The sequence below is a fragment of the Pituophis catenifer genome, unplaced genomic scaffold (assembly GCF_029215685.1).
Source record: "Pituophis catenifer annectens isolate HBS135680 unplaced genomic scaffold, rPitCat1.0.hap2 SCAF_4, whole genome shotgun sequence".
NCBI lineage: Eukaryota > Metazoa > Chordata > Lepidosauria > Squamata > Colubridae > Pituophis > Pituophis catenifer.
In genome coordinates this window covers 93,990,553-94,016,420 of record NW_027256884.1, presented here as the reverse complement: position 1 = coordinate 94,016,420, position 25,868 = coordinate 93,990,553, and the positions used below count along the sequence as shown (strand labels likewise).

Here is a 25,868-nt window from a genome sequence, read left to right as displayed (position 1 = left end):
GTATACAATGTAGACTGAAAGTGTACTTTCTGAACCAGTTAATCTGTCATGATCTCTAGCTAGAAATTCAATTTTTTTCTCTTTGCATTTACTGACAGGTGAGTTTGGAGAAGTATGTAGTGGCCGCCTAAAACTTCCTTCCAAAAAGGAAATATCAGTTGCAATAAAAACCCTGAAGGTTGGTTACACAGAAAAACAGAGAAGAGATTTCCTTGGTGAAGCAAGCATCATGGGACAATTTGATCATCCCAATATAATCCGGTTAGAAGGTGTGGTCACCAAAAGTAAGTTAACTGCTGAAATAAACAAAATTTAGCAGAAAACATTTTGAAAGATCTGCTTGAAAGAAAAGTTGCTGAGGCCTATTTTCATTGGGTATTTGAATTTAAAGGAAAATATCCCCTCTTTTTTTCTTTTGAAGGCTGGTAGTATGCATGGAAAGGGCAATTTGACTGCAGTTACAACCAGGTCACAATTTTAAAGTTGTTTGCAACCAGTGTTATTTCATTAAAAATATCTGAACTGATCAGCCAATTTGCATGTCACCAATATTCCCACATAATTTAGGTATGTTTTGTTTTTTAGATTTTTATCCCACCTTTTATTGCTTTGTAAACATACATATTACTCCTCTTGTCTTTGCTTCACAACAACTATGTGAGATTGGGGTAAGAGAAAGTGACTGGCCCAAAGTCACTAAGCCGGATTTGAAGCCTAAGGCTGGACTAGAACTCAGTCTCTTGGTTTCTAACTCAGTGCTGTTCCTTCCTGTACCTTACCCTCTGCTACTATCTGTTGAACTATCCCTAAGGCCTCTTTGCATAGGTTGCACCTTGGATCCTGTCAGGTATACCACTGATTCTATGGATCTGATGCCTAATGCCTGTTCTTGTGTTGCTATGATCAATGCCTCAGTGCTATCTTTTAATTCAGACATTCCAGTCACATTCCCAATGGTTGTCATTTTCAGCTATCACTAGATCATATATTCCATGCAGGGTCTTGTCTGTTATGGTACTATACTATACTATGGTACTTGTCTTGTTATGGTACTACCTCTGCTTGATCTTTCTTCCATGTCTCAGGCATTGTCTCAGCAGTTCATATTTGGGTGCCAATTTACTTATATATCCTTGGATTCTGTAAGTTTTGTATAGACAGGAATTTTACCACTCACCTGACCCTGCCTACCCATTTTCTAGCCAGTTATGGTCTTTGGGTGATGGAGAGAACCATTAGCTTCTATTAGCCATAGAATATTTGCTACATTTTCCTCTTCTTGTTTTTTTTTTAAATATTTGCATTAGAGTGTCTTGTATCCATTTCCAAATTAGCAGCCCTTCTTTTATTTTTGATTTTTGTAACACTTAAGCTACAATGAAATCTGCAAATAAGTCAGACTTTTTTAAAAATGCCATTACTGTCGGTGGAAACTTTTTTTAAAACCATGGCATATATATTTTAGGTTTTAATTTTAATCTGGGCAGAATCTCAACACTCAGAATTTTGCATACATTTTAAAACAGAAGGATAATATATGCTATGCCTTTACCATATCATGTAATTTAGCTAAAATGCTTGCAATTAGTTATGGATAAAATAGACTATAATGCAATGCAGCATATAGTTTGAGCTATAAATATGTTGGCATTGTTCATAGAATGCTTATACTTAACTGCAGCTCCTGAATACTACAATATCTGCTAGTATTATAAAATGAAAAATATTGTAATATCCAAAGAAGTACAACATTTTCAACATAGTAACTTAAATTTATACTGAAATACAATTTTAGAAAGTGAAGAACCCTGCTATGAATCCATTGTAGATTTTAAAATTATAATGTGCAGTGTACACCCTCCTGTGGTAACAAAGATGATAATGTTTTACAGTTGTCATTCAGTATTAGAAAGTACTGAGTTCTGCTTTGACATTGATTGCTCTTAAACAGTTGCAGGCATTCTGCCTAGACTTGGAAAATCATACTGCATATTACCTCACGGTGTCAGCATCTGGCAAATATTTGAAGAGCTATATTCAGGAAGCAAACAAAAAACTAATAATTGAACTTTGTAATACTTTAATTTTGTACTCAGCATTTATTTGAACAGCAGTAATAACTGAAAGCATAAATGTAGCAAACATGAATTTCCAACTGATAACGTGCCAAGTGTTGTTGATTAGTGTATTGATAAAATTACATTTCTTATTGGTAATATTGCCACAAAAATAATAATATTTTGGGAAAACAAACTGAATATTTAACATATTTAAAAGTTTAATTAAATTGCTAGAATTATATTAATGATATCCTTACATGGTGTTTACTAGAAACCCAAACAATATTTTTTTAAATCTGGAACTCATCATTTTTTTGGAAATTCTCCATCAATTTACAAGAAGAAACTCTTGTTACTCTTGTTAATGGAGCTATTTGTTCCGTTATGAATCATTGAGACCTATTCTATTTCTTCCATTTCTCATATCCCTATGCTTATATCCACCTTAGCCTCAGGCCTCTCTTCTTCTCACCCACAACTAATATACATATTGTTATAAACTTTAGTTCAGTGTCTTTAGCACCATAACTATTTAGCTCTCTTTTGTAGTAATATAGTAATATAGAGCTTCTCCAGTTTATTGGTTCAGTACCTCTTCTCTAAATGACTTCTTTCTTCAAATGCATTATAGCAGGGGTCCCCAACCCCAAGCTTCAGCCCCTACCAGGCAGTGGCTTACTTAGAAATGGACCACATGAGTGACTGGTTGGAATGCGCATGCACACAGGTCAACTTGTGCGAGCAGCAGGACAGTGGACCCTCATGCATGTGCACGCTGGCGTCCCTATCACACTCATTGAGATGTGTGCATGCATGCTGGCATGCCACTTGCACAAGAGTTTTGGGCACATGTGCACTATTGGCCCAGCACTCACGGGGTCCAGTTTCCCTCTCTCCAATAGCTGGGCCATCAAGCCATAAACGTTGGGCACTGCTGGTGACACATTTTGCAGAGGCTCTTTGCTTGTGCATAGAACTTTTAGCTATATGTACAAAAAGGGTCATGATCTCAGATCTCAGACCATAAAACTTTGGGACATGTCTTTCAGAGTCTCTCCAAATTTGCCATTAAAATATAATTAAAAGAATAAGAAGACAAACTTTTTAGATATATGATGTAGGACCCTACTGAAATCCTCATCACATATTTCACTTAGTTTCAGCATATTTGTTTCCATCCTGTTTTGGGTGAACCAGTCTCTTCACTCCCCACTCAACATTCTATAGTGAAAGGCCAAATGCAGGACTCATTAAAAAAAAAAAAAAAAGTTGTAAGTTCCTCAGATGTACTTTACAATACAACCAATCAGTGGGCAATGGTGAGTATTCTGTTCTTCCAGAAACTTGTTATTATATATAAGTAGTTCTTTTCTGTCAATTTTTTTTCTTGCTGCTTTGTCTCTCCGGTGTGTTTCCCGAGTTCTTATTTCTTAGTCTGTTGCAATATTTTCTCTCTTCCTTAAGAGGTTATTCTTATAGTCTCTCCCTAATTTAGCTTTCTTAACTCTTTGCACTTCTCAAATAAATTTCTAAACCATAGTTCCTTGCCTACTCACAAAACTTTTTTTTTTTTTTGAGGGGGAGAAAATAACCTATTAGTGATTAATCTATTGTGTTAGCACTTATAGTCACAAGCATGCCATCATTGTAGATCAGCCTAATAAATATTAGGTACATTCTAAAGTTATTTGTTGTAGGCAAAAGTAAAAGTGAAAATAAGAAAATACTCTATATTATTTTTGGCTTTCAAATTATTTTTGTGAAAAAATGTTTTGAATTATCACTAAGTTTTTAAAAGCCGGGTATATTTTTCTTTCTGTACTGATACATTATAATGAAAAATCTTCCAGTGCTTATGACTTATATTTTAACGGTAATTATGTAATCCTTAAAGTTTGGCTAGAATTATTTCAAAGAAATAGAGGAAGTTTGCAGATTATCCATGGGTGTTCTTTTTGAAAGGAATGTGCCAACCATACCTTCCTATATGATACATATGATTAATTGGCATTGGGATTTTCTGTGGCAAGCCAAATTTTGATGGATAGCCTTTACAAATAAGCTATTCATGCTGATTGCACATTATGGAATAATTCTTAACAACTTTCATGGCTGTCATCTGTAGAAAACCCTTAATTGTAACATTGGCACATATATTGTTCAGCAGCTGTGTGGCTTACTGCTCACTAGAGATATGATAAGGTGCACAGGCTAAAGAAGAGTTCAGTCTGTTTTTCCAACACTGAATTATTCCCCTGTTTCATATTTGTTTCTATGCTAGTCTCCTATGCTAGTCTCCAAGGTGCTTTACAGACAGCACTTCTAATAGCCAACACACATGTTCTGGTTAGTTTAGTAATAATTTACAGCAGGTTTTAGTATAATAAAATTTAGAAACACTGTTGAAACAAGTTATTATCATGTAAATGGCTACATTTTGATAAATGAACATAGTATGTTTCTCTAAAAATAAGTTGGATTACTTTAGAACATGTGTTTCTGATTGCTTGTTCATTTCCAGCTTAAATATGTGAAAATCTGCTCAGATAGGATAAATATAAAGAAGGAAATGTGCATTTAATAATTTTAAATGCTTTTCATTATTTTATTAATTTATATTTTGGATATTCCTATTGCATTGTGGCATTGCATTTTACATGAATTTATCAAAAAGTACTATATTTCACTAAAAAAAAATCAATTGTATTTTAATTAGTCGTTTAAATCATTTATGAATATTTTTAAGTTTTTTAATCATATTAAGACATGTGAAAGTTATTACATGTTCTTTGTTTCTCAAAAAAATATTCTTAATTTTGTCCAAAGAAAATTGAGATGGAATACAGCAATATGCGGTTGAAATTATTTTAAAACATGCACAATTTCCCAATTATGCTAAATTCTTTCCTGGCTGAGGTATAAAGCCTGTGTTTCTGTGATAAAATTAAAATTAATTAATTCAATTAATTAAAAAATAAAATGAATTAAAATTAAATTAGCGGTTTAACTTTATCAGTCCAGATACCTAGAGTCATTTTAAAAAATGTTTCCACTGAAAGAGCATCATACTGCAAAAGCAGTCCATAATTCTGGCACCTGTTTTCAGATGAAATGTAATTATTAATAAATTAAGTCAATACCATACTACACTCAGGTGTTTTTATGGACAATGAATTGAAAGTGGTGAATAAGAGAAACCTTATCCCAAATGGGCTAAAGCAGTTGCTAAGTGGAACATATGTATGTATGTTGGGAGGGAGGAAGTTGGTTCCCAGGCCATAATTTATGTCAGACTTGACTAGAAACATTCGAGTTATGGGCGGTTGTAAAGATTCATTGGAGCATAATCATGGCAGTGTTTCTTCACAAAAGGCCACATGAAAGAACTGTGTTCAGTTGTCATTAGGCAGTGAAAAGGCTGTTAGAATAGCGGATGCGAAATGCTATTCCTAAACTACTTAGCACTTGGGATAATTAAACATAGCACATTTGCCATTGGCTAATTAGTCATAGTGGAGCATCATGGCACTCTGCTATGGTAATCTTTTGTCCTTACATATCCAGAACCTTCGTCTTCTTTTGCCAACAATAGCAATAATGTCCTATATATTAGTATCTAAGGCACTAGAATTCATAGAATAGAGAGATGCTGATATTTCTTCTTCTGAATTGGAGCTCTGAGAATCAAATAAAGAAAAGGAAATTTAGGAAGAAATATTTGATATAAAACAACAGATTATACACCCTTTAAACAGTTCTGTTGTTTTAACGATTTGTAAGTTTGTTTCTGCCCATTTTGCATCAAATGCAGAATAGATAATCCAAACGTATCTCTGTATGCAATTCCATGGTACATAGTTCTGTTAGTGAATAGTTTAGAGCAAGGGTCCTCAACGCCCAGGCTATTAGGAACCAGGCGGCACAGCTGGAGGTGAGCAGCAAGCGAGCGAATGGAAACGAAACCTGCGGTCCATGGAAAAATTGTCTTCCACAAAATTGGTCCCTGGTGCCATAAAGGTTGGGGACAATTGGTTTAGAGCTAATATTTGTATTATTTTATGCATTCTCATAGAATAAACATACATATAAACAGTACATGTGTATTTATGAACATTTTCTTAATATACCTGTTATATAGGAATAAAATTCAGAAAAATAGAAGCTTGGGTCCTTAAATTGTCATTAAGTTCATTCTGGATTGCATATAGGTTTAGATGGAAATTTATACTTAATTACTATACCTAAAAACCTAGAAGGTTTATGCAATAATATTATTGTAGATATTACCATATTTCATCTGTTTAAATTTGATCATTTTTAATATTTTTAATTATTTTATACTATATAATATATGTAAATAAACGATTGCTTCCAATAAATCTATTTATAATTATGGTTTTGCTTTACTTTTGAACTAATATTATAATTTAAAGTGATTTTTCAATTACTAAATAAAGAAAGGTAAAAAAATAACCACTAGCTAAATAAATAAATATTATATTTATAGGAGCCTTGGTAGTACAGTGGTTTAATGCACCCTGTTATTAACACAGCTGCCTGCAATTTCTGCAGGTTCGAATCTTACCAGGCTCAAGGTTGACTCAGCCTTCCATCCTTTCTAAGGTAGGTTAAATGAGGACCCAGTTTGTGGGGGCAATAAGCTGACTTAAGTATGAAGGCTATTGCTTAACGCATTGTAAGCCGCCCTGAGTCTCCGGAGAAGGGCGGCATATAAATCAAATAAAAAAAAATATTTATGTGATAGCTAAATTATTACTGTAATAAAAGGTACTGGTAGCTTTTATTACTTACTGTAATAAAAGGCGGACTCTGTGTAGAGACCTCATCCTCATGTTAATATCATTTCTATAAATGTGACATAATAATAAATGTAGAGAAAATATATGCAATTTATCAAAATATATAGAGATGGAATGTTGAACTTGTATACACAGGCCCACTATATCCAACTCTTGCAGCTAAAAGCAACCTTCAATTTTGGAATACTATGGAATATTTTAGCATGTTTTTGATATTTTGCAGAGTTTTTCATTTTGGCTTTTTTTATACAGCCATGGTTATACAATTAATTGCTTTGTTTAATACACTTTTCAGGTAAACCGGTCATGATTGTTACTGAATATATGGAAAATGGTTCTTTAGATAGCTTTCTCAGGGTAAGTGACTTGTTCATATCATCCTATAATTATCTGAAATTATTATCTTAAAAATTATCTTCCCCTATCTTAAAGAGATAAATATCTAGATAAATGTAACCTCAATTATTTTGAAATGTTATTACTTTTTATGAAAAGAGTGATAAAAATCAAGCATCACTGTCAACAAAGCAAAAAAACAAGTCAAGATCTAAGTCTATTCTTTTATAAGCATTATTAGTTTTTGCATATATTAAGTCTTTGCATATATCAGAATGTGCACATAGTTTCTGTGAACTATCCCAACATGAAGCTCTATTTGCAACTACAGCTTTTAGAAGAATGGTAATTTACACCATCATTTTACACCAGACCATTTTATTTATTTCATGCAGTGGTTGCTCTAATATCAGAATCGCTAAGCATTTAAACGTAGATTTCATTTTAGATGAAATTCATATTGTTTGAAGATAGATAGATAGATAGATAGATAGATAGATAGATAGATAGATAGATAGATAGATGAGAGAGAGAGAGAGAGAGAAAGAGAGAGAGAGATGTAGATAGATATGTATATCTATATCTATGTGTGTACACACACACACACACACACACACACACACACACACACACATATATATATATATATATATATATATATATATATATATATATATATATATATATATATATATTATGACTCAAGTTTATATATATAGCTTGAGTCATAATTTCTCTTTCAATTCTAGAATAAATTACACATACAAATATCTGGAAAGAATGGATGATCTGCATATTGGTTACATAGAACACTCTTAACCTAGTTACTTGAGAACATTTACACTATAGATTTACACAATATATTGTAGCCAGATGACTATGGTTTACCCAGCAGGTAAACTACAAAAAACAAATGAAATCTTATCAATATTAATGTTAACATATTTTGCAACTTCAGCTGCTATATCTATAATAGAACTGCTTAAGTTTGCTAACAGCCATCGGGTTTTGCCAAAAAAAATGAAGCTGTATTAGGCTTATAGATCACGTCAAAGATCATGTTTAGATATAATACTTTATTTTGAATCCATAATATACATAATCTTAGTTTATCAAAGTTCTCATGTATTATTTTAATGTAGGAAATTAAAATGAAAAGTTTTCATCAATCAGACACATTTGGTTTGGGTTAGTAAACATTATGTTTCGATTATGTGTGTGTAAGAGAGAGAGTTCAAGTGAATGAGAAAGAGAGAGAGAGAGAGAGAGAGAGGAGAGAGAGAGATGTCTTATTTGGCAATAAATTTATCTTTGCTTTAACTGGTACATTTCGGCACACTATTTTCAAAACCAAGCTATACTGACTTGTGAGGATTATTTCTGAATAGAAGCCTTATGTAAACTGAAGGGCTAAAAGGTTGTTTAAATTGTTTGCAGAAACATGATGCTCAATTCACAGTCATTCAGCTGGTGGGAATGCTTCGAGGAATTGCATCTGGCATGAAGTATCTGTCAGATATGGGTTACGTCCATCGTGACCTTGCTGCCCGCAACATACTCATCAACAGTAACTTAGTATGCAAAGTGTCTGATTTTGGCCTCTCCCGCATATTGGAAGATGATCCAGAAGCTGCCTATACAACAAGGGTGAGTTCTTATTGCAACAAAGCAGAGTTATCTCAGTCATGAATAATATGGAGAAACTGCAGATAAATCTTACTACGTACAGATACTTTGTGCATATGCAACCATTTTATTCTGACTGCAATTGTTCAGTATAGTGATAGCAAGAACATTGCCCTTTAATTGCTCTGTTGTGTTCAAACACAATGGTAAAGATTATATAAACCCTGAACTACTCTAAGGCTTTTATTCCTTTTTTTTCAAATTGCATTCTTCTTTGAAGATCCTTAAACCAGAATGCATGATTCTTCCTACTCCTTCTGCTCTTAGTTTGTAATCCATGTAGCATCAAACAGCTTTTGAATTCTTGAGGAGATAAAGCCAACAGTCAGACCAACCAATCCTCAAATGGTAATATGCATTAAGTCCTCTTAAGTTAAAATATATATATATACTGAAGTACAGTGTTAGAGGATTCCATTTTATGTCTTATTATTGCTAATTAACTCTGTATTATTTGTTTCTATTCTCTTTAGTTCTACAGAAGGTTCTAGCCAGACATATAGTACATACCCGTGTTTCTTCAAAAATAAAACCGGGTCTTATTTTCTTTTGGGCCCCAAAGAAAGCACTAGGGCTTATTTTGGGGGATATCTTATTTTGTTCCATGTACAGGAGGCTCACTTCTTCTGCTAGCTCATGGGAGGGGGCAGGAGGCCGCGTGGTATGCTGGTACTGCTGCCACGAGACAGGGGGGTGGAGCTGCCTCACACACTCTGCAGCAGTTTACCTCAGGGTCCCTGCAGCCAGACCACCCATGCCCTGATATCTGCCTTGCCTTGCAGAGGCAGTTCCAGCAGCCCCATCCAGCAAGATCCTGGGTGGCCACCGACTCACTTCTTCTGCTTGCTCATGACCACAATGGCGCAGGAGGCCAAGCAACACACTGGTGCCATGATTACAAGGCATGGCAGGGGGTGGAGCTGCTCCACGCGCTACACACTGGCTTACCTCTGAGCCCCCGCAGCCAAGGCCATCCATGCTCCGACACATGCCTCACCTTGCGGCCACAGCACTAATACCAGCACACCATCAGTCTTCTGCTCCATTGCGACTGTGAGCAGAAGAAGTGGGCCTGCGGCCACGTGGCCTCCTGCTGCACATGGCTGTTGGTACTGCCACCATGTGGCAGGTTTGGAGCATGGATGGGCTGGCTGAAGATGCCCTGAGGTAAGCCGGTGTGAGGTGCATGAGGCGGCTCCACACACCCCACCTTGTGTCCGCTGCATAGCAAGCAGTCAGATGGAATGGGCAGTCGGCCAGCTGTGCAGGCTCTTATATTATACCCACACGTAAAAAACATGGTAGGCTTATTTTGGGGATAGGTCTTCTTTTTGGGAAAACATGGTATGTGTTTGTCCTATATAACTATAACTTCAGATTATGAAATATACAGACCCTTTCATTAAGACGAAATAGTCATATAGGAATATTGCGCCTGTCAAAGTAACATTATTTTTCACTTTTTCATACATACATGAACTAATCCTGATAAACTAGTGCAAGATGGGAAAATACGATTTAAGAAAATATTTTGTGTGGCACCTGGGGAGAAGGGTAAGGTTTAAACTATGTTCTCTGGGTTATTAGTTGGTTCCGTGTCTAGATCAAACTTTAAACTGCCACAATGAAGCCAGCTTCTTGGCTTTGTCATTGGTAAAGACTGTTACATGGATTGTTGTATGAGCCCTCTAGAGTCATTTTATGAGATGGGTGGCCATATAAATCCTGTAAGTAAGTAAGTAAGTAAGTAAGTAAGTAAGTAAGTAAGTAAGTAAGTAAGTAATAAATAATCAACAATGTTTTTATTGTGTTTAGATTTCTATTCAAAAGATAAGAGTGCACAGATATATATGTGTATATGGTGGTTTTGCCTTATAGGGAGGCAAGATTCCAATTCGTTGGACATCTCCAGAAGCTATTGCTTATCGCAAATTTACATCAGCCAGTGATGCATGGAGCTATGGTATTGTTCTTTGGGAAGTAATGTCCTATGGAGAGAGGCCCTATTGGGAGATGTCTAATCAAGATGTGAGTACATTGAATTATATAGACAATTATTATGCAAAAAAAAATTATCAAAGTTTAAAAACCCTTTTGTTAGTAAAGACTTATTTTGTTAGGAGACTTTTTACTTCTTTTTTAAAAAAAGCTTTTTAAACAATTAGTGTTTTTACACAATAGAACAAGAAAAGGAATTCAAGTAAGTCATAAAATGGCAAACTGTTTTAAATTAAAATTTCAGTGATTAGAGTTCCTCATTAAATGTCTCCTGATTTCTTTTAATTGAATTATTCCATGAGTGTTATAGATTAGATTAAATTGAACTTTATAAAGGAAAAGTAAATATTTGTGTATACGTTTTTAACAATTAGAACATGTTTTGAAGTACTACATATGTTATGTTAAGTGACTTTTTGATTTTCTTAGAACAGTTTCCTCTAAACAGTTTAAATAATTATATTTTGCTTTGCAGTTATACTTCTTTGGAATATAGTATTTCTCAATAAATATAAATGTCATTTTGTGCACTTGATTTACTTTGATTTACTTGACAGAACAAGTTCTTCTAATGTTATACATATATCACAAATAAAGTTGCTCTGGTCTTAAACATATAATAATTAAAAACTAATATAGTCATCTTCTTACTTAGCTTATAAATTCTGTCATAATTTTATTTTTTAGATTCTCATGTACCAAGTTCCTTTACTATTTTTTGAATTGGCTTTATATTGTGTCTAAGGTGCTCATATCAATAAGCACCTTACAATTGTTCAGTATCAGCCATCATATAACAACAGTATGACTGTTAACACCAGTAATAACTAACTTTAAAATAAAGTTTGAACACACATATGAGACCTAATTAAATTGTTTTCTAATTACAACTGTATTTGGCTCTGGAAACCTTTTAGCAGCTGCTGATATTTTTAATATAGTGATAAATGTATGTGTAACCTTGTATGTATACAGCTTAATGTCAACATATCATTTTGTTCCATAATTGAATGTGTGGTACAATAACTAAATTATAAATATGATTAAATTATAAATATAATTATGAATCTATCTTATTTAGAAATAATTAATTTAATAATTGTTCCACCTATAAAAAGTTAGAAAATAGATGCACACATGATGTATTTAAAGCTTTCTGCTGCTTTTGGATCGTTTCTGAATAAGTTTGATTGATTGGAACCCAATAAACCAAAGCACTGCAATTCTCAAATCAAAGCATCATAGAAATGCTAATTATGAAAATTTTAGCAATTTTATTAACCATGTGGTTCACAATATTTCAAGACTTAACTTAATAATATTTATGGGCTTTCACAAATCTGAAATTCTGAAATATCAATGGGCAAAATATACACATACATGGATACATGCATGCATACATATATATGTAATACTATTAGCCAATAATGTATATTTAATAACTCAGGTCCTGTCTTTTTGCCTGAACCAGAAATGTAAATTACATGAATGGTTTACATTTCCATATTTCTATATTCATAAAAGTAGTTTATATAGGATTCTTCCTGCATATGGAGTTTCTATGTACGTACTATTGGATCGTATCCAAGGCAAGATTTTTCAATAAATGAAGATTCTGAAATATTTAAAGATTAAAAACAAGATTATTGTGTTTTTGGCTATGTTCTGTTTCAGTCATTGGCTAATCCAGTTAAAGATAGAAAACTGTCCTCCATTTGAAGCCCAAGAGATTTGTTGCTAGTCATTGTAAATAATGCTAAACTATGGACTGGTATCAAGCAATTTTCTAAGTTCATATGATCTCAAATAACAATTCCTATAAAACCATTAAAGGAGGTGGGGATGAATGTACAGCAGTGATCCAGATGTTTTCTCTTCGGAGTAATTAAGCTAGTACTGTAGGAAATGTATTAAATTGAGTTGTATTTGGTCTAATAAAATTTAAACATTGGACAAGATTGAGTGTCACTTTCTTCAAAGATATGTAATTATCCTCTGCTTTTTCCGTCATGTTTTGTATCTCTTATTGTCAAGTGGCTTATTTTGGAGATTAAAAAGAATAGGCATGATTCACAATAGTCAGGAATAAAATACATCTGTTTAATTACTAAGCCTCCACATTGGATTATGTAATGAATATCATTTTCAGAACCGAGGAAGGAGAAGTGAACTGAATGTCCTTCAGGTTCTACAAACTGTCTTCCTTGTGCGCAGGTAATTAAAGCAGTGGAGGAAGGATACCGTTTGCCACCACCCATGGACTGCCCAGCTGCCTTGTATCAGATGATGCTGGACTGTTGGCAAAAAGACAGAAACAACAGACCAAAGTTTGAACAGATTGTCAGCATCTTGGACAAGCTGATCCGTAATCCCAGCAGTTTAAAAATTATCACCAATGCAGCTGCAAGGTGACAAAATCTATACATTTATAACTAGTTATAACTTGAATATGTGGCAAAAGAAGTGTTTGCTGTGAGGTATTAGTTAGGGAGACAGAATACCCCAGTTCAGTAATGCATTCCAAGGCATTTTTTAGGCTTGATTTAAAAGTAATATCAAAACAAGACTTTGCAACTGAGTGATCATGTTGAATTAGTATGGACACAACATCAGAAGAATTGATCCCAATTATCTCTTATTTCAAGACTGTTCTCTATGTCTTGGAGTACATTTGTCTATTTCTCAGCATATAACTTGAAAGTATATCATAAATGCTAGTTGAATTTCAGGACCTGAATAGCGTAGGTATATTGAGAATTTAAACAGCATGTGTATTAATATCTAAAATAAAACACAATTCACTACTGAAGCCAAATCCTTCTCAAAAAGGGAAATGTATTTATGTATTTGAAGAACAGTAATCAGTGATGACAGATCTTATAGGGCAGAGAATTCCACACTAAGTGTTTGCATATCAGAATAATTTTGCACAAATCCTTTGCTACTGTGAAAATACTTTTGAACTACTTTTTCTCAATAATTCCATATGCAGCATTAAATAATTTTAAGAGTCTTTCTAACTGTACCAATTGGTTTGATTTTCAGCATCAATGTTGGTTTTTTTCCCTCTCAATATACCTAGCCTTTTTAGTTTTGAGTGCAGTGAAAAACCACAGAACAATCTTTCAAGTTTTGTTACTTTTTAAGTTATTATTCTATTACTAGAATAGAGTAATAACCATAATTTATTTGATTTTTTTAATAGTTCTAAATATCTTCAATTTTACATATAAAATTTTGGGCTTTTATTCAGAGCAAGTTCATTTTGAACACTTCCATTATTGCTTTCTATTTAAAACTTAATATTTTTTTAGATCCTGGTGCATTTCTTTATAATTATAAATATTAAGCCTGATTATAGAGCACCACTAATAAAATACAAAAAGTCAATATATTTATTTTAAAAACTTGTATTCTTTTGAAGTAGGTATACAACTTGTATAATACATATCCTTATCCACTCCCAATCCTAAACTCCACATGTATCAATACTTTTTTACTGCAAACTTGTCAATAACTAATTGAAATGAGCAAGTAAAAAAAAGGAGGGGGGTGTTTATTTGTTTTCATTATCCATTGCAAAAAAGGAAAAAGTACAATTATACTGCTCACTAAACTGCAGAAAAAAAACAGAATAGAAATCCAGACAGGTCTGATAGCATCTCTCAGAAATAAGCTCCATATATTAAGGGACTACAGTAGTCCTAGTATTACTCTCCAGGAATCCTCAATTCCCAAGTCTAGGAGGATTTTGTACTATGGTATCCATTTCTTTTATTAATATTATTATAATATTAATAATTTACTATAGGATCAATTTCTTTTATTAATATTATGTATTAATATTAATTTACCATTATTAATCATTGGAAAGGACCCTAATGTTGGAAAAGATTGAATGCAAAAGGAGAAAGGGATCGTAGAGGGTGAAATGATTATATAGTGTCATAGCCACAATGAACATGAATATGTGCAAAGTCCAGGAGATAGCGGAGGACAGGGGGGCCTTGTCTGGTATGGTCCATGGGGTTGCAACGAGTCTTCTTTGTCTTCCGATTGAACAACAATCATTATTAAACCATCAAGTACCAAAGTATCATTACAATTTACAGTAAAAAAACCCCATAAAACTAAGAATATTTTAACTGTACATTAAACTTCTCAATTTTAAAAAAATGTGCAAAGTGTTCTTTCAAGGATTTTTTAACAAAGAATTTCTGCTTCTCAACCCTATAGATAATGCATTTGTAAGAACAGCTCAATTTGATAGAATCACTATAATTATAAATGAACCTTTTCAAATTGTTGAAATTTGAATAGTCCAGGCTGTTGTATGTTCCGCTGGTCAAACCTGGATAACTGGTTGCCACAGTACAAGAAAGATGCTGATTAACTGGAAAGAGTACAAAGACAGTGAGGGTCCTAGATCCTAAATCCTCTGAAAAAGGTTGAAACAAGCTCAGTAAAGCAGATAAGACTAAGACCAGACATGATATCAGTCTTCCAATATTTAAGAGCTATCACAGGAAAGAGAATGTGGATTTATTCTCCGGATCATTTACACTCGAAGATGAATCAATTGATAGAAATTTTACAGTGGGAAGTCCAAATGTGATATCAGGAGAAATTTTCTGATTGTGAGAATTATTAAGCAGTAGAACCCTTCTCCTAGAACCCTAAGTGTTCCATTACTGCAGGCCATTAAGCAAAGGTTGTATAATTAAGTACCATATGCCAGGAATGGTACAGGATTACTGTTGTGGGGTAAGCATTGGATTGAAAACTTAAAAGGTCTATTCTAACCCTATGATTACCACAGTGAGCAAAGAAAGAAATGTTATATATGTTATTCTCTGAGGTAATCAGAGGTGGTATTCAGCAGGTTCTGACCAGTTCTGGAGAACCAGTAGCAGAAATTTTGAGTAGTTTGGAGAATCGGTAAATACCACCTCTGACTGGCCCCGCCCCCATCTATTCTCTGCCTCCCGAGTCCCAGCTGATTGGGAGGGAATGGGGATTTTGCAGTAACCTTCCCTGGAGTGGGGTGGGAATGGAGAATTTACAGTATCCTTCCCCTGCCACGCCCACCAAGCCACACCCACCAAGCCATGCCACACCACACCTACCAAGCCACGCCCACAGAACCAGTAGTAAAAAAAGTTGAATTCCACCACTGGAGGTAATATGGGTCCAAGATAAGCAGGGCTTTAGATATGACCTTATGTGACATAGTTAGTAAGCTACTGTGTTCATTAGCTGTAGCAAGATGCAGCCTATGAAGCATTTTTGCCAGGTGATCCAGTCTCCTTTTTATGAGGGAGAGGTGGAAATGTCTCTGAAGTGTGCTCTTTCAGCAAATACTATGGAGTGTATGTGAAGATTAGCACGATGAAAGAGCACTTTACTGTTCATTAACTATTCAGACCAGAAACATTCAAATCACAAGACATGACTCTTCTGTATATAGTACACAAAGTTGCAATTATATTTTAAGCCAAACAAAAGAAATGTAGGGATAAGAATCACTGCATAAAATTAGTGGGAGAAGCATAAGTATGTTCTGAAAAGAAAGATGCAACACTGAAAACTAATTGTAAGATTACTCCAGATGATTAACATTTTGCAGCTCAAAATTAGCAATATTAGTCCCTGGCATTTGGAGCTATATGGTTTGCCCAGTAGGATGTATGAATCATCATTAACCTAGATCTAACCTTTCATTTCTCATCCAAGAATGCAATATTGAAAGAGATCATAAAATCCATTAATAGAAAAAAAAATTTCTTGTACAACTTCTTTTATTATTTTATCTTCCAGCTTTGAAAGTTACTGTTAAGTATTTCAGTTCAAAGCATAAATTCCTTACCTCCTCCCCAAAAACCCATTTTCTTAAAAAGTTGAAATAAGAATAAAAATTAAAAACAAGCAAAATGTGGAAAACCTAAAGAGCAATTAGTTATCCCTATTGATTTAAATAGATAAATCAAATTTGCTTACAAAATAAACAAAAATCAGAAGAAATAAAATCCTGAAGCATCTTTACTCTATAAGGGAAAGAGAAATTTACTCCAAATTAATGGCTGCCTAAAGGAGCTCAAAGCTGGCTAGAGTAAGCTGCAGGTTGTCAAAAAGCAACAAAGTATGGTTAATTTTAATTGTATTTAACAAGCCAATTCACAGCATGGTTTCTAAAGGAACCTTGTATCAACAAAAGCTTCCAGTCTTGTCAAAGTTGTGTGGTATGATTTTAAAAGGGGATTACATAAAATAATGGAAGATAGGGCTATCTGTTATGTCCTGTCTCAGCATGGGGGGTTGTTAAAGCACCTAATAATGTCATAAACACAGGTCACAATATATTGAAGACAACATAAAGCAGATTCTGAAGCTAGGCCAATATTTACACACAGAGTTCACTTGAAGGTTGAAATATCTAATAGTGTCCATTATCCAAAGTTGAGGTCTAGGGTTAAGAGTCAGAACCACAACAGAGTCAGTAGAAATGACAACAAGGTTAAAGTCTGATGTATACATATGTCATTTTCAGTGATAGCTATTCCAAACTATGTATTTATAAAGCCAACTGTTAAGTGATTCACAAAAGTCGCATTCTCATTACAAGGTAATTACATTTCACTAAATGTTTTCTCATGAGGAGACCTATGCTGTAATCATTTTTTAAATTATTGGGCTTAAAGCTGCATTTGCTTGTGTTCACTAGGATTTATATTTATAACTGAGTAGATAGATAGATAGATAGATAGATAGATAGATAGATAGATAGATAGATAGATAAGAGAGATAGAGTGATGTAGATGTAGATATATCCAACTCTGAAATAATACTTCCAAATAAATGTAATAATTAAGGATCTTTTTTGTATGTCGTCTGTCATCTGTTAATTAGAAGGATTTGTCTCCAAAAACTAAACAGAATTATAATGGGCTCTAAGTGTAATCTTGAAGAATATGAGGAAAAGACAATAAAGAATGGAATTTTAGAAAATATCTCAGACTTTACTATCTTTATTGCTATATAGAAAATAATTTTAGTATTCATAATTTTAGTATTCAAATCTGGTCTACTTTAAGGACTGACAAGAACAGTATCAAAGACAGTGTAGTGGCAAAATAATGATCAGATTTTAAAATGGATATAATTTAGGGTTAGAAACTAGAAACCAGGAAACCAGATTAGAAACCAAGAGTTCTACTCCTCCTTAGGCATGAAAGTCAGGTTGGTGACTTTGGATAAGTCACTCACTCTCAGCCCATGATGTCAGATTCAGGTAATGAACAGGTTGGTCAGTTCCTGTTGCAATTAATGGATCAACACTTGGTCATCTGGAAAAAAATGGATCCTTTACTTAGTTGTGGCAAAAAAATGCTAGGAATGATTTGGGCTAAGATGTTATGGGAGACAAATATTTGATCTAGGTTCCTCTGTCTATACTAAAATATCGACGCAATTCTACAATCCTTGAGTAACTACTCAATAATATATAAGGATCATCCATCCTCCAACTGGCCTTTCATACTTTCTTTCTTTCTTTCTTTCTTTCTTTCTTTCTTTCTTTCTTTCTTTCTTTCTTTCTTTCTTTCTTCCTTCCTTCCTTCCTTCCTTCCTTCCTTCCTTCCTTCCTTCCTTCCTTCCTTCCTTCTTTCTTTCTTTCTTTCTTTCTTTCTTTCAAGTTTTATGGCCACTCTTTTGTTAAATAGTAATTAGAATTTTACAATCTCTGATCATAGGTTTTCAGTACAGTGATCATAATGTAACCAAAGTACAAACAGAAGTATCTACCAGCAATTGTAGACAATTACAGATTTGAGGATGTTCAGTATTTGCAATAGAATTTGAGAAATCAAATATGAGAAGTTCTTTAACTAAAATGCTTTGCTATTTTATTTTCAAGTTGACATGGAAGCTTAGCTCAAAAATGTTTCTATACAATTATCATTGAGAATACAAGATAGCAGTAACAGAAGAAAGTAGGTTACAAGGGTATCTACAGGAGTAAAAAAAAGTCAATCACAACACAATGGAAATCTTGTCTCTTTTTATAGTAATTGCATATTCTTTGATCACAAAGTCATAGCTGCCATGTTTTTTGAACCCAGCCATATCCCTGCTACACCAATCATATTTAATAACTAAGATCATATTGTTTATTCAATGACAATATGAAAGCAAGTATAAATAGCTGTAAAACCAGAAATAGTACTTCTTATACAATTTTGCAATGCTTTCTTAGTGTGTCTTTAATTTTCATGACTCCTGATAATATATGATACATCGGTAAGTTCATTTGGCAATAAAATTAATATTGGAAGAAAAAACTGTTTCTTTAAGCCTATAGACAATAAAGTAATCTTGTAATTTTTATTTTTTTTTAGAATTTTAATCCTGGAGTAGATTTTAATACCAGCCTGATGTAGGAAATGACTAGCCTGAGTCTGAGGGTAGGGTCAAATGCATCATCAATTTGGAGTCTTTACGTTCCCAGAAAAGACCTAAATCTAGACCCTAGTGAATTCAATTTACTCTTATATAATGCCAACTTCCCTTAACTATTAGTAGATCAAATTCTTATGTATATGTAGCATGAAATAAATTCATAGTACTTTTGAACTCTATCCCAGCTCTTGGTTTTGTGTGCCTGACACATGGTTTGAGTATAATTAAAGTATAGCTTTATAATTGCAGAGTAACAGAAAAGATAGCTTATTACCTTCTCCTATTTTGGATGATACTTGCTTGATTTTGAATGGAGGTCTACGCTGTTCAAAAATTTGCACATTTTTGTGTTCTGTTAGTTGAACCTAATTAGAGACAATGATGAGACATACTATTTTGGATTATTTTCATGGACCGCCATGGCTATAATTGCTTTCTAGAATGAGAGTGTAGTAAACTGTCAATAAGATAATAAAAATAAATCCAGAAGCCCCTCTAGTTCCTTATCTAGCCTCTGTGATTAATCCTGGTCTCTGGAATAGAATCCTTCCAGAGATATGAAGAACAGCCACTTTCCTAGAGTTCTTCAAAAGTCTTAAGACTTGACTTTGTTCACAGATTTTGACCTATGATTTATGAGATTCTTATGCTTGGTTGGGCCCCTATTTTATTTTTATACTCTTTATTGCTCTAGTTGACTACTTATGTGGGTTTCAAATTGTTTTTAACTGCTTTTCTGGATTTGGTAAAGTGCCCAAAGTCTTCTGGAATAGGCAGCCATAACAAAACAAATCAAATAAATCAAATCAAATTAAGTTTTATTAGTAGCATAATGGTGCCTCTGCAGTACAAGCAAGGTTTGATGGTAGCAGTTAGAAATAGAGATATCTTTTTCTCACTGAGCAGCTGATGCTCTCAGAACAGTGATTTATATCAGTGGGAGGCAAAGCATTACTATGTATATGTTTATTTCAAGACATGATATTGTAAGACAGAAAATTCTTTGCAATGTGGCAACATCGATCTTAATGACAGCAAACCAGGGCTCTCCTGCAGAAGAACAAGGTTAATTCCAGCTGTTAACATAACAGGTTGGTGCATAAAAGCCAATTGCAAGAGACTATTGGTTGAACATATACCCTGGAATGTCAGTGTTGAGTAGACTGCTGTCCTTTTATTTATGGACACCATATGCAGCCTGCTATGCTTAGTGTTCTGTTCAATAGCAATTATACAAAAAATACCTTGATATGTGTGCACCACCCTAGGGAGAACAATTTAAGAATCTAGTAAGTGGGAGAGAGGAAAGGCAAAGCTAGAGCTTGAGAAATATATTGGGTAAAATTCATGCACTTCTAGTAAGCAAACATGTAATTTCCATGATTTCTTTTTAATGGCTGCAGTCTGACGCTAGTAGGACCTGATTTATGAAAAGCTGTGAGAGATCAGGTGGAACCCTGCAGGACATCATTTACAGCTGTACGCATTGCAGTCTATCTAATTTGTCTAGTAAAAGTGTGAGCTTATGGTGCATATAACCCAGTCCATAAATTTCATGTTTAGACCTGTTGTCTAGGGGCTGGGTCAAAGGCAGGAGGGGGGCTAGAAGCTAGTAAATGCAGATGCTCTGAAAGCTTTGCATTCCCTTGGTGCTCATGAGGAGACATCACAGACTGTTCACAGCAAGAAACAAATTCCTGTTCATTGATAAACTGTCCAGATGTCCTCTCCAAGGAAGAAAATAGCCTTTTGGCTTTGTTGCGACATCCTACACAATGTTGTGATTATTTGAATTAAAATTAGTTAATATTTTTGTTCGTTATATCAGTAAACATGAAAAAAAAATAGTTTTTGCACATTGTTATTATCCTGCTTATTTTTTGTTCTTTCCCAGGTTTGTTCTTTTTTTTTTTAGTTGCTTAAATTAATGCATCTTTTTTTTTTTAATAAAACATAAAAAAAGGAGCAGGATAGGTTAATTACAACTTCTCAATCTTTATATACACCTTGGACATTTCTCAGGTAAACTGGAAATTAAAAATGTCATTTTAATGAGACAAATAGTCACTTTTGATATGATTAATATAAAACGTCTTTGTTATTTATTTTTGAATGAAAATTTAGAAAAACTGGCAGAAATCCAGAGACATGTGTGAATATTTGGTCCTGAAGAATTGCATATCTACTCAAAGCTTTCTTTAGTCTCAGCTATTTAATAGTCACAAGCCATTCAAAAGAAAACTCTAAACATCAGCTCATATTAAAGAAGGTGGCTAATAGGTGCTTACATAAATGGGCACATTCTAGTTTTACAACAGTAGTTGATATAATATAATTCATATATTATGCTATTAATAGTATTCATTAAACAGTATTTTCCATATTAATGTAATAATAATAATAATAAGCACAATTATAATGTTTAGAATAATCTGCAAATTCCCCAGTGGGTTTCCACTCCTTAGAAGACACAAAGAGAAGCACGAAACATCCTGATTATTGTGTAATGCATACAATCTTTCCTGTGCCATCCAATACTTTTTAATAGCTCTGTAACTGTGTGAAGAGACAAGGGGCACTCAATGGGAGAAATTATGGAATTTGAGATAAGGTCAGCCCTGTTATTAGGTGAAATGAGGCAAGTAGACTGAAGTTTGAGAGGTGTCATGATAGATTTTGAAGAAAAGAGCTGTAAGATTCACTTTACGAATGCTGCATGTGGGATGTAGAAAGCATAATCTTGTCTTTTACCTCCACTATAACATGTTGTTAGCAGTTATTCTGTTTTAGTGACAGAATTGGACAAACCGAGACGCGGCAGATTAAACATAACAGACTAGACTTTATTCATTAACAAGCAACTCCTATAACGGCTATAACTGAACTAATTGAACGTTCCATCTGACAGCTCCTTTTATATGTGAGCTGTCAGACGTCTCAACCAATTGGCACTCATCCTTTTCCACTCGTGCTGAAAGGCCAGCTTGTAACCTTAAAACGCTACACTGGTCATGTTTATGGACCATTTCTCCCAGTAGTGTCAGTACTACATATCTTGGCTAGAGTGGCAAAAATTCATATTAGTCAACAATTTTGACATAAGATTGTTGAATGCATCACATAAGGAAAAGAAAACAAAAATGAAAAGAGAGACTGACCGATGTCTTCCTTCAGCAACATCATTGCTGAAAATCCATTCATGTTGAGTTTCTTTCACTGGTTTGCTGTTGTTGTTTAAGAAATCTCATAGTATTGACCACAATTTTGAGCAAAATCAACTAGAAACTTTTTGTCAAATGCGATAGTTGGAAAAAAGTCTGAGGCAGGAGGCAGTATGAAATAGAAAATTATGCTCTGTGTCATCCGTAAAACACAAATATTATTAAAAATGTTTAAGGAATTTCATTAAAGCACAGATCTTTAGAAATGCACAAATATAACCACAGATCTGCTCATAACCTACAAGAGTTTTAGACGAAGGCTTAGGAGATTTCCCTCAAATTGTATATTTGATAAATGTTAAGGAAGGGGGAAGGTATTAAATATGCAAATGACAACGAGAGTTACATAAAATAATAAAAGTAAACAAATAAAAGTAAACATAATGAAATTATTTTTGAATAGAAAATAGGAATATGAAAGCTAAGTATAGGTCTGAAGAACAATTATACATTCTTTCCTTTCAGAGAATATCTTTGCAGATTGTCTCCTAATAGGACATGGCTTTCAACAGGTGCTTTCTGTATATTTGGTTTATGTGAGTATTAGGACAGGCCATTCTAAGATACCAGGCCCTAAGCTTTATAAGACTTTATGGAAAATAAACAATACCTTAAATTGCATATAACAACAAATTGATAATAAGCATATCTTATATAGCAATGGTGTAAATTGGTATAATATGACAAAACCATTATTGAAATATTTTTGCATGAGCCGCAGTGGTTAGAGTGCAGTACTGCAGGCTACTTCTGCTGATCACCACCTTCAATGTTTGTCACATTGAATCTCACCAGACTCAAGGTTGACTCAGCCTTCCATCCTTCTGAGGTCGGTAAAATGAGGACCCAAATTGTTTGGGGGCAATATACTGACTCTGTAAACTGCTTAGAGAGGGCTGTAAAGCATTATGAAGCAGTATATAAGTCTAAGTGCTATTGCTATTGCTATTTTGACCAGCTGAAATTTCTCTGTTGAAAAGAATCTGAAACTCCTGATTTTTTGCATTGAATCAATAAAACACAAAACAATAAAAAACAAAATACCTTCTGCCTTGACAGCTGTGTACATGTGTACAGATAGGTCACCTGTGTTGACTAACAATAAATTTAGCTGCAATCCAATATTGGCTTATTTCTGTTGTCTTACTATTACTTTCATTTTATTCCAGGCCATCAAACCTCCTACTGGACCAAAGTAGCATTGAAATCTCACCCTTCCGCTCAACAGGTGACTGGCTCAATGGTATTCGGATAGGGCAATGCAAAGACATATTCACAGGAGTGGAATACAGTTCATGTGATACAATAGCCAATATTTCCTCAGAGTAAGAGTTTTATTAATGATATATTATTACATATTTTTCAATTCTCTTGCAGTTTTCCAAATTAAGACTGTTCTCTCCTTGTCATTAGGAAGGTATCTGAGAAGGCCACATTAAATAAACATTCAGTGCTGAGGTCTAATTTTGGAGATGGAAAGGGATCTCAGTGAAAAATAATCTTCTAAGATCCAGCTCATCCTTAAATCCCAAAATAAAGGGAAACACTGTGGGAGGACCTGAAAGACATTCTCTCTGTAGCTAAACATTTTCATCAAGGACTTCTGTGAAATCTATATTGGTTCTCCATCTCCACTTACTCTTCCCCAAACCCTTCAAATCAAGTGGGACTCCTGGTTAATTGGAGATCGAAACAAAAATTTCCCAAGTTTTAGTGTCTTAAAAATCTACAACCTGCTAATAACCATTGGAGCTGCATACCTGTGGTGCCATTAAATTCTGATATGAAACTTTTCATTCATTTAAATTATGAAATTGATGTGTTGGGGTTCTAAATTATTTTAAATATGACACTTTTGATATTTTCCATATTTTTTTTCCAATATTGTTCTGTTCACTTTGCTATTTGCAAATATCTTGTATTTTATTACAGCACTCATATTTCTAATTTAGGGTACATAGATATCATAAGGTTTAAGGAATGTTCACACCTGTAACCTAGTATCAGTTGAGTAATTCATTCGAGTAATTCATTCACTTTAGTCAAACCCACATGCTAATAGTTATTATAAGCAACCTTGTGCTATAAAATCCACATAATAACAGAATGCACAGTAGCCAGGGCATGCTGTCATTGATATCCAGGGCAGCTGCCATTCCTGTCTAACTCATACTCTAGTCTTTTACCGTAATAGTGAAATCATGCAAGATCTGAAATTTCTTTACAAATATTACAGTTACTAGTTTTCAGTATTTTTTTTTTTTAATTTGATTTATATGCCGCCCTTCTCCGAAGACTCAGGGCGGCTTACAATACTATACTATTTAGGACTGGAGAGGTTTATTTTGCCTACCAAGTCAAACCTCTTGATTTGTTTAGGAAGCCAATTTAACATATCACTCATAGTTAGCTGTTCAGCCTCTCTTTTAACTTTTATTTTGCGGAAGAGCTCATCACCTTTCTGCATAATTGACTTCATTGCTGAATTATTTTCTATAACCTAGATCCATAGCCCCATATCCTGCACTTTGAAACAGTAGAAGTGTGTCTTGATCTTTTTCTAGATGGCATCCATTTAGATATTTCAATCCTATCCAGTCTTCTAAAGGGCTGTTTTCTTTGAACTTAGAAATGCCCATAATGCATTTCTAAGTTCTAGGAAAACAGCATTTCTTCGTTGGTATAAATGGAATTGGACATGTTTCGTCTTTAGAAGACTGGATAGGATTCTTTCCATCTCCCATCTTAAATTTCAGCTCAATATTTAGCAGGAGCAGAGAAAGGTAATTACTATTTACACCGTGTGTGTGTGTGTGTGTGTGTGTGTGTGTGTGTGTGTGTGTGTTAAAGTGAGTCACTTGTCTCCTATTTTAAAAAAAAACCTTAGAAAACTTTTTTTACTATTATTTTTCAGTGACATGAAGAAAGTTGGGGTGACGATTGTTGGACCACAGAAAAAACTTATTAGCAGTATTAAATCTCTGGAAATGCATACAAAGAATGGCCCTGTTCCTGTGTAAATTATCAAATGCTGGCATTCAGGACTCATCTGGAGAAAGTGAGAAAAATTACTAAAAGGTCCTGGTAATGTGTGGAAAATTGTGAGACTTAAAAGGCACTGTTGCAACAAAATGGGGCAATTTGCAACAAATGTGAAATTTCAAGCCCATTAAAAGACTCATAAAGTTGAGTTCAATTGCCTTAAAATAGGAATGAAAAACTTATTTTATATCTCTTATTCTTGAAGGAATTCTTATTCCCTACAGTAATAATGGACTGCTCAAACATAAAAT

The 25,868-nt window shown here is 34.0% G+C and overlaps 1 protein-coding gene across 1 annotated transcript in view; it reads left to right on the top strand.

The window, feature by feature from the left end:
* The window catches only part of EPHA3 (EPH receptor A3), a 205,858-nt gene extending 180,263 nt beyond the window's left edge, over positions 1–25,595 (top strand). The window contains exons 11-17 of the mRNA XM_070943746.1: positions 99–284; positions 7,176–7,237; positions 8,654–8,863; positions 10,781–10,930; positions 13,115–13,308; positions 23,745–23,900; positions 25,490–25,595. Of these exons, the coding sequence (XP_070799847.1) occupies positions 99–284; positions 7,176–7,237; positions 8,654–8,863; positions 10,781–10,930; positions 13,115–13,308; positions 23,745–23,900; positions 25,490–25,595 (1,064 nt within the window). The remainder of the gene's footprint in view (positions 1–98; positions 285–7,175; positions 7,238–8,653; positions 8,864–10,780; positions 10,931–13,114; positions 13,309–23,744; positions 23,901–25,489) is intronic.
* Positions 25,596–25,868: the final 273 nt, after the last annotated feature.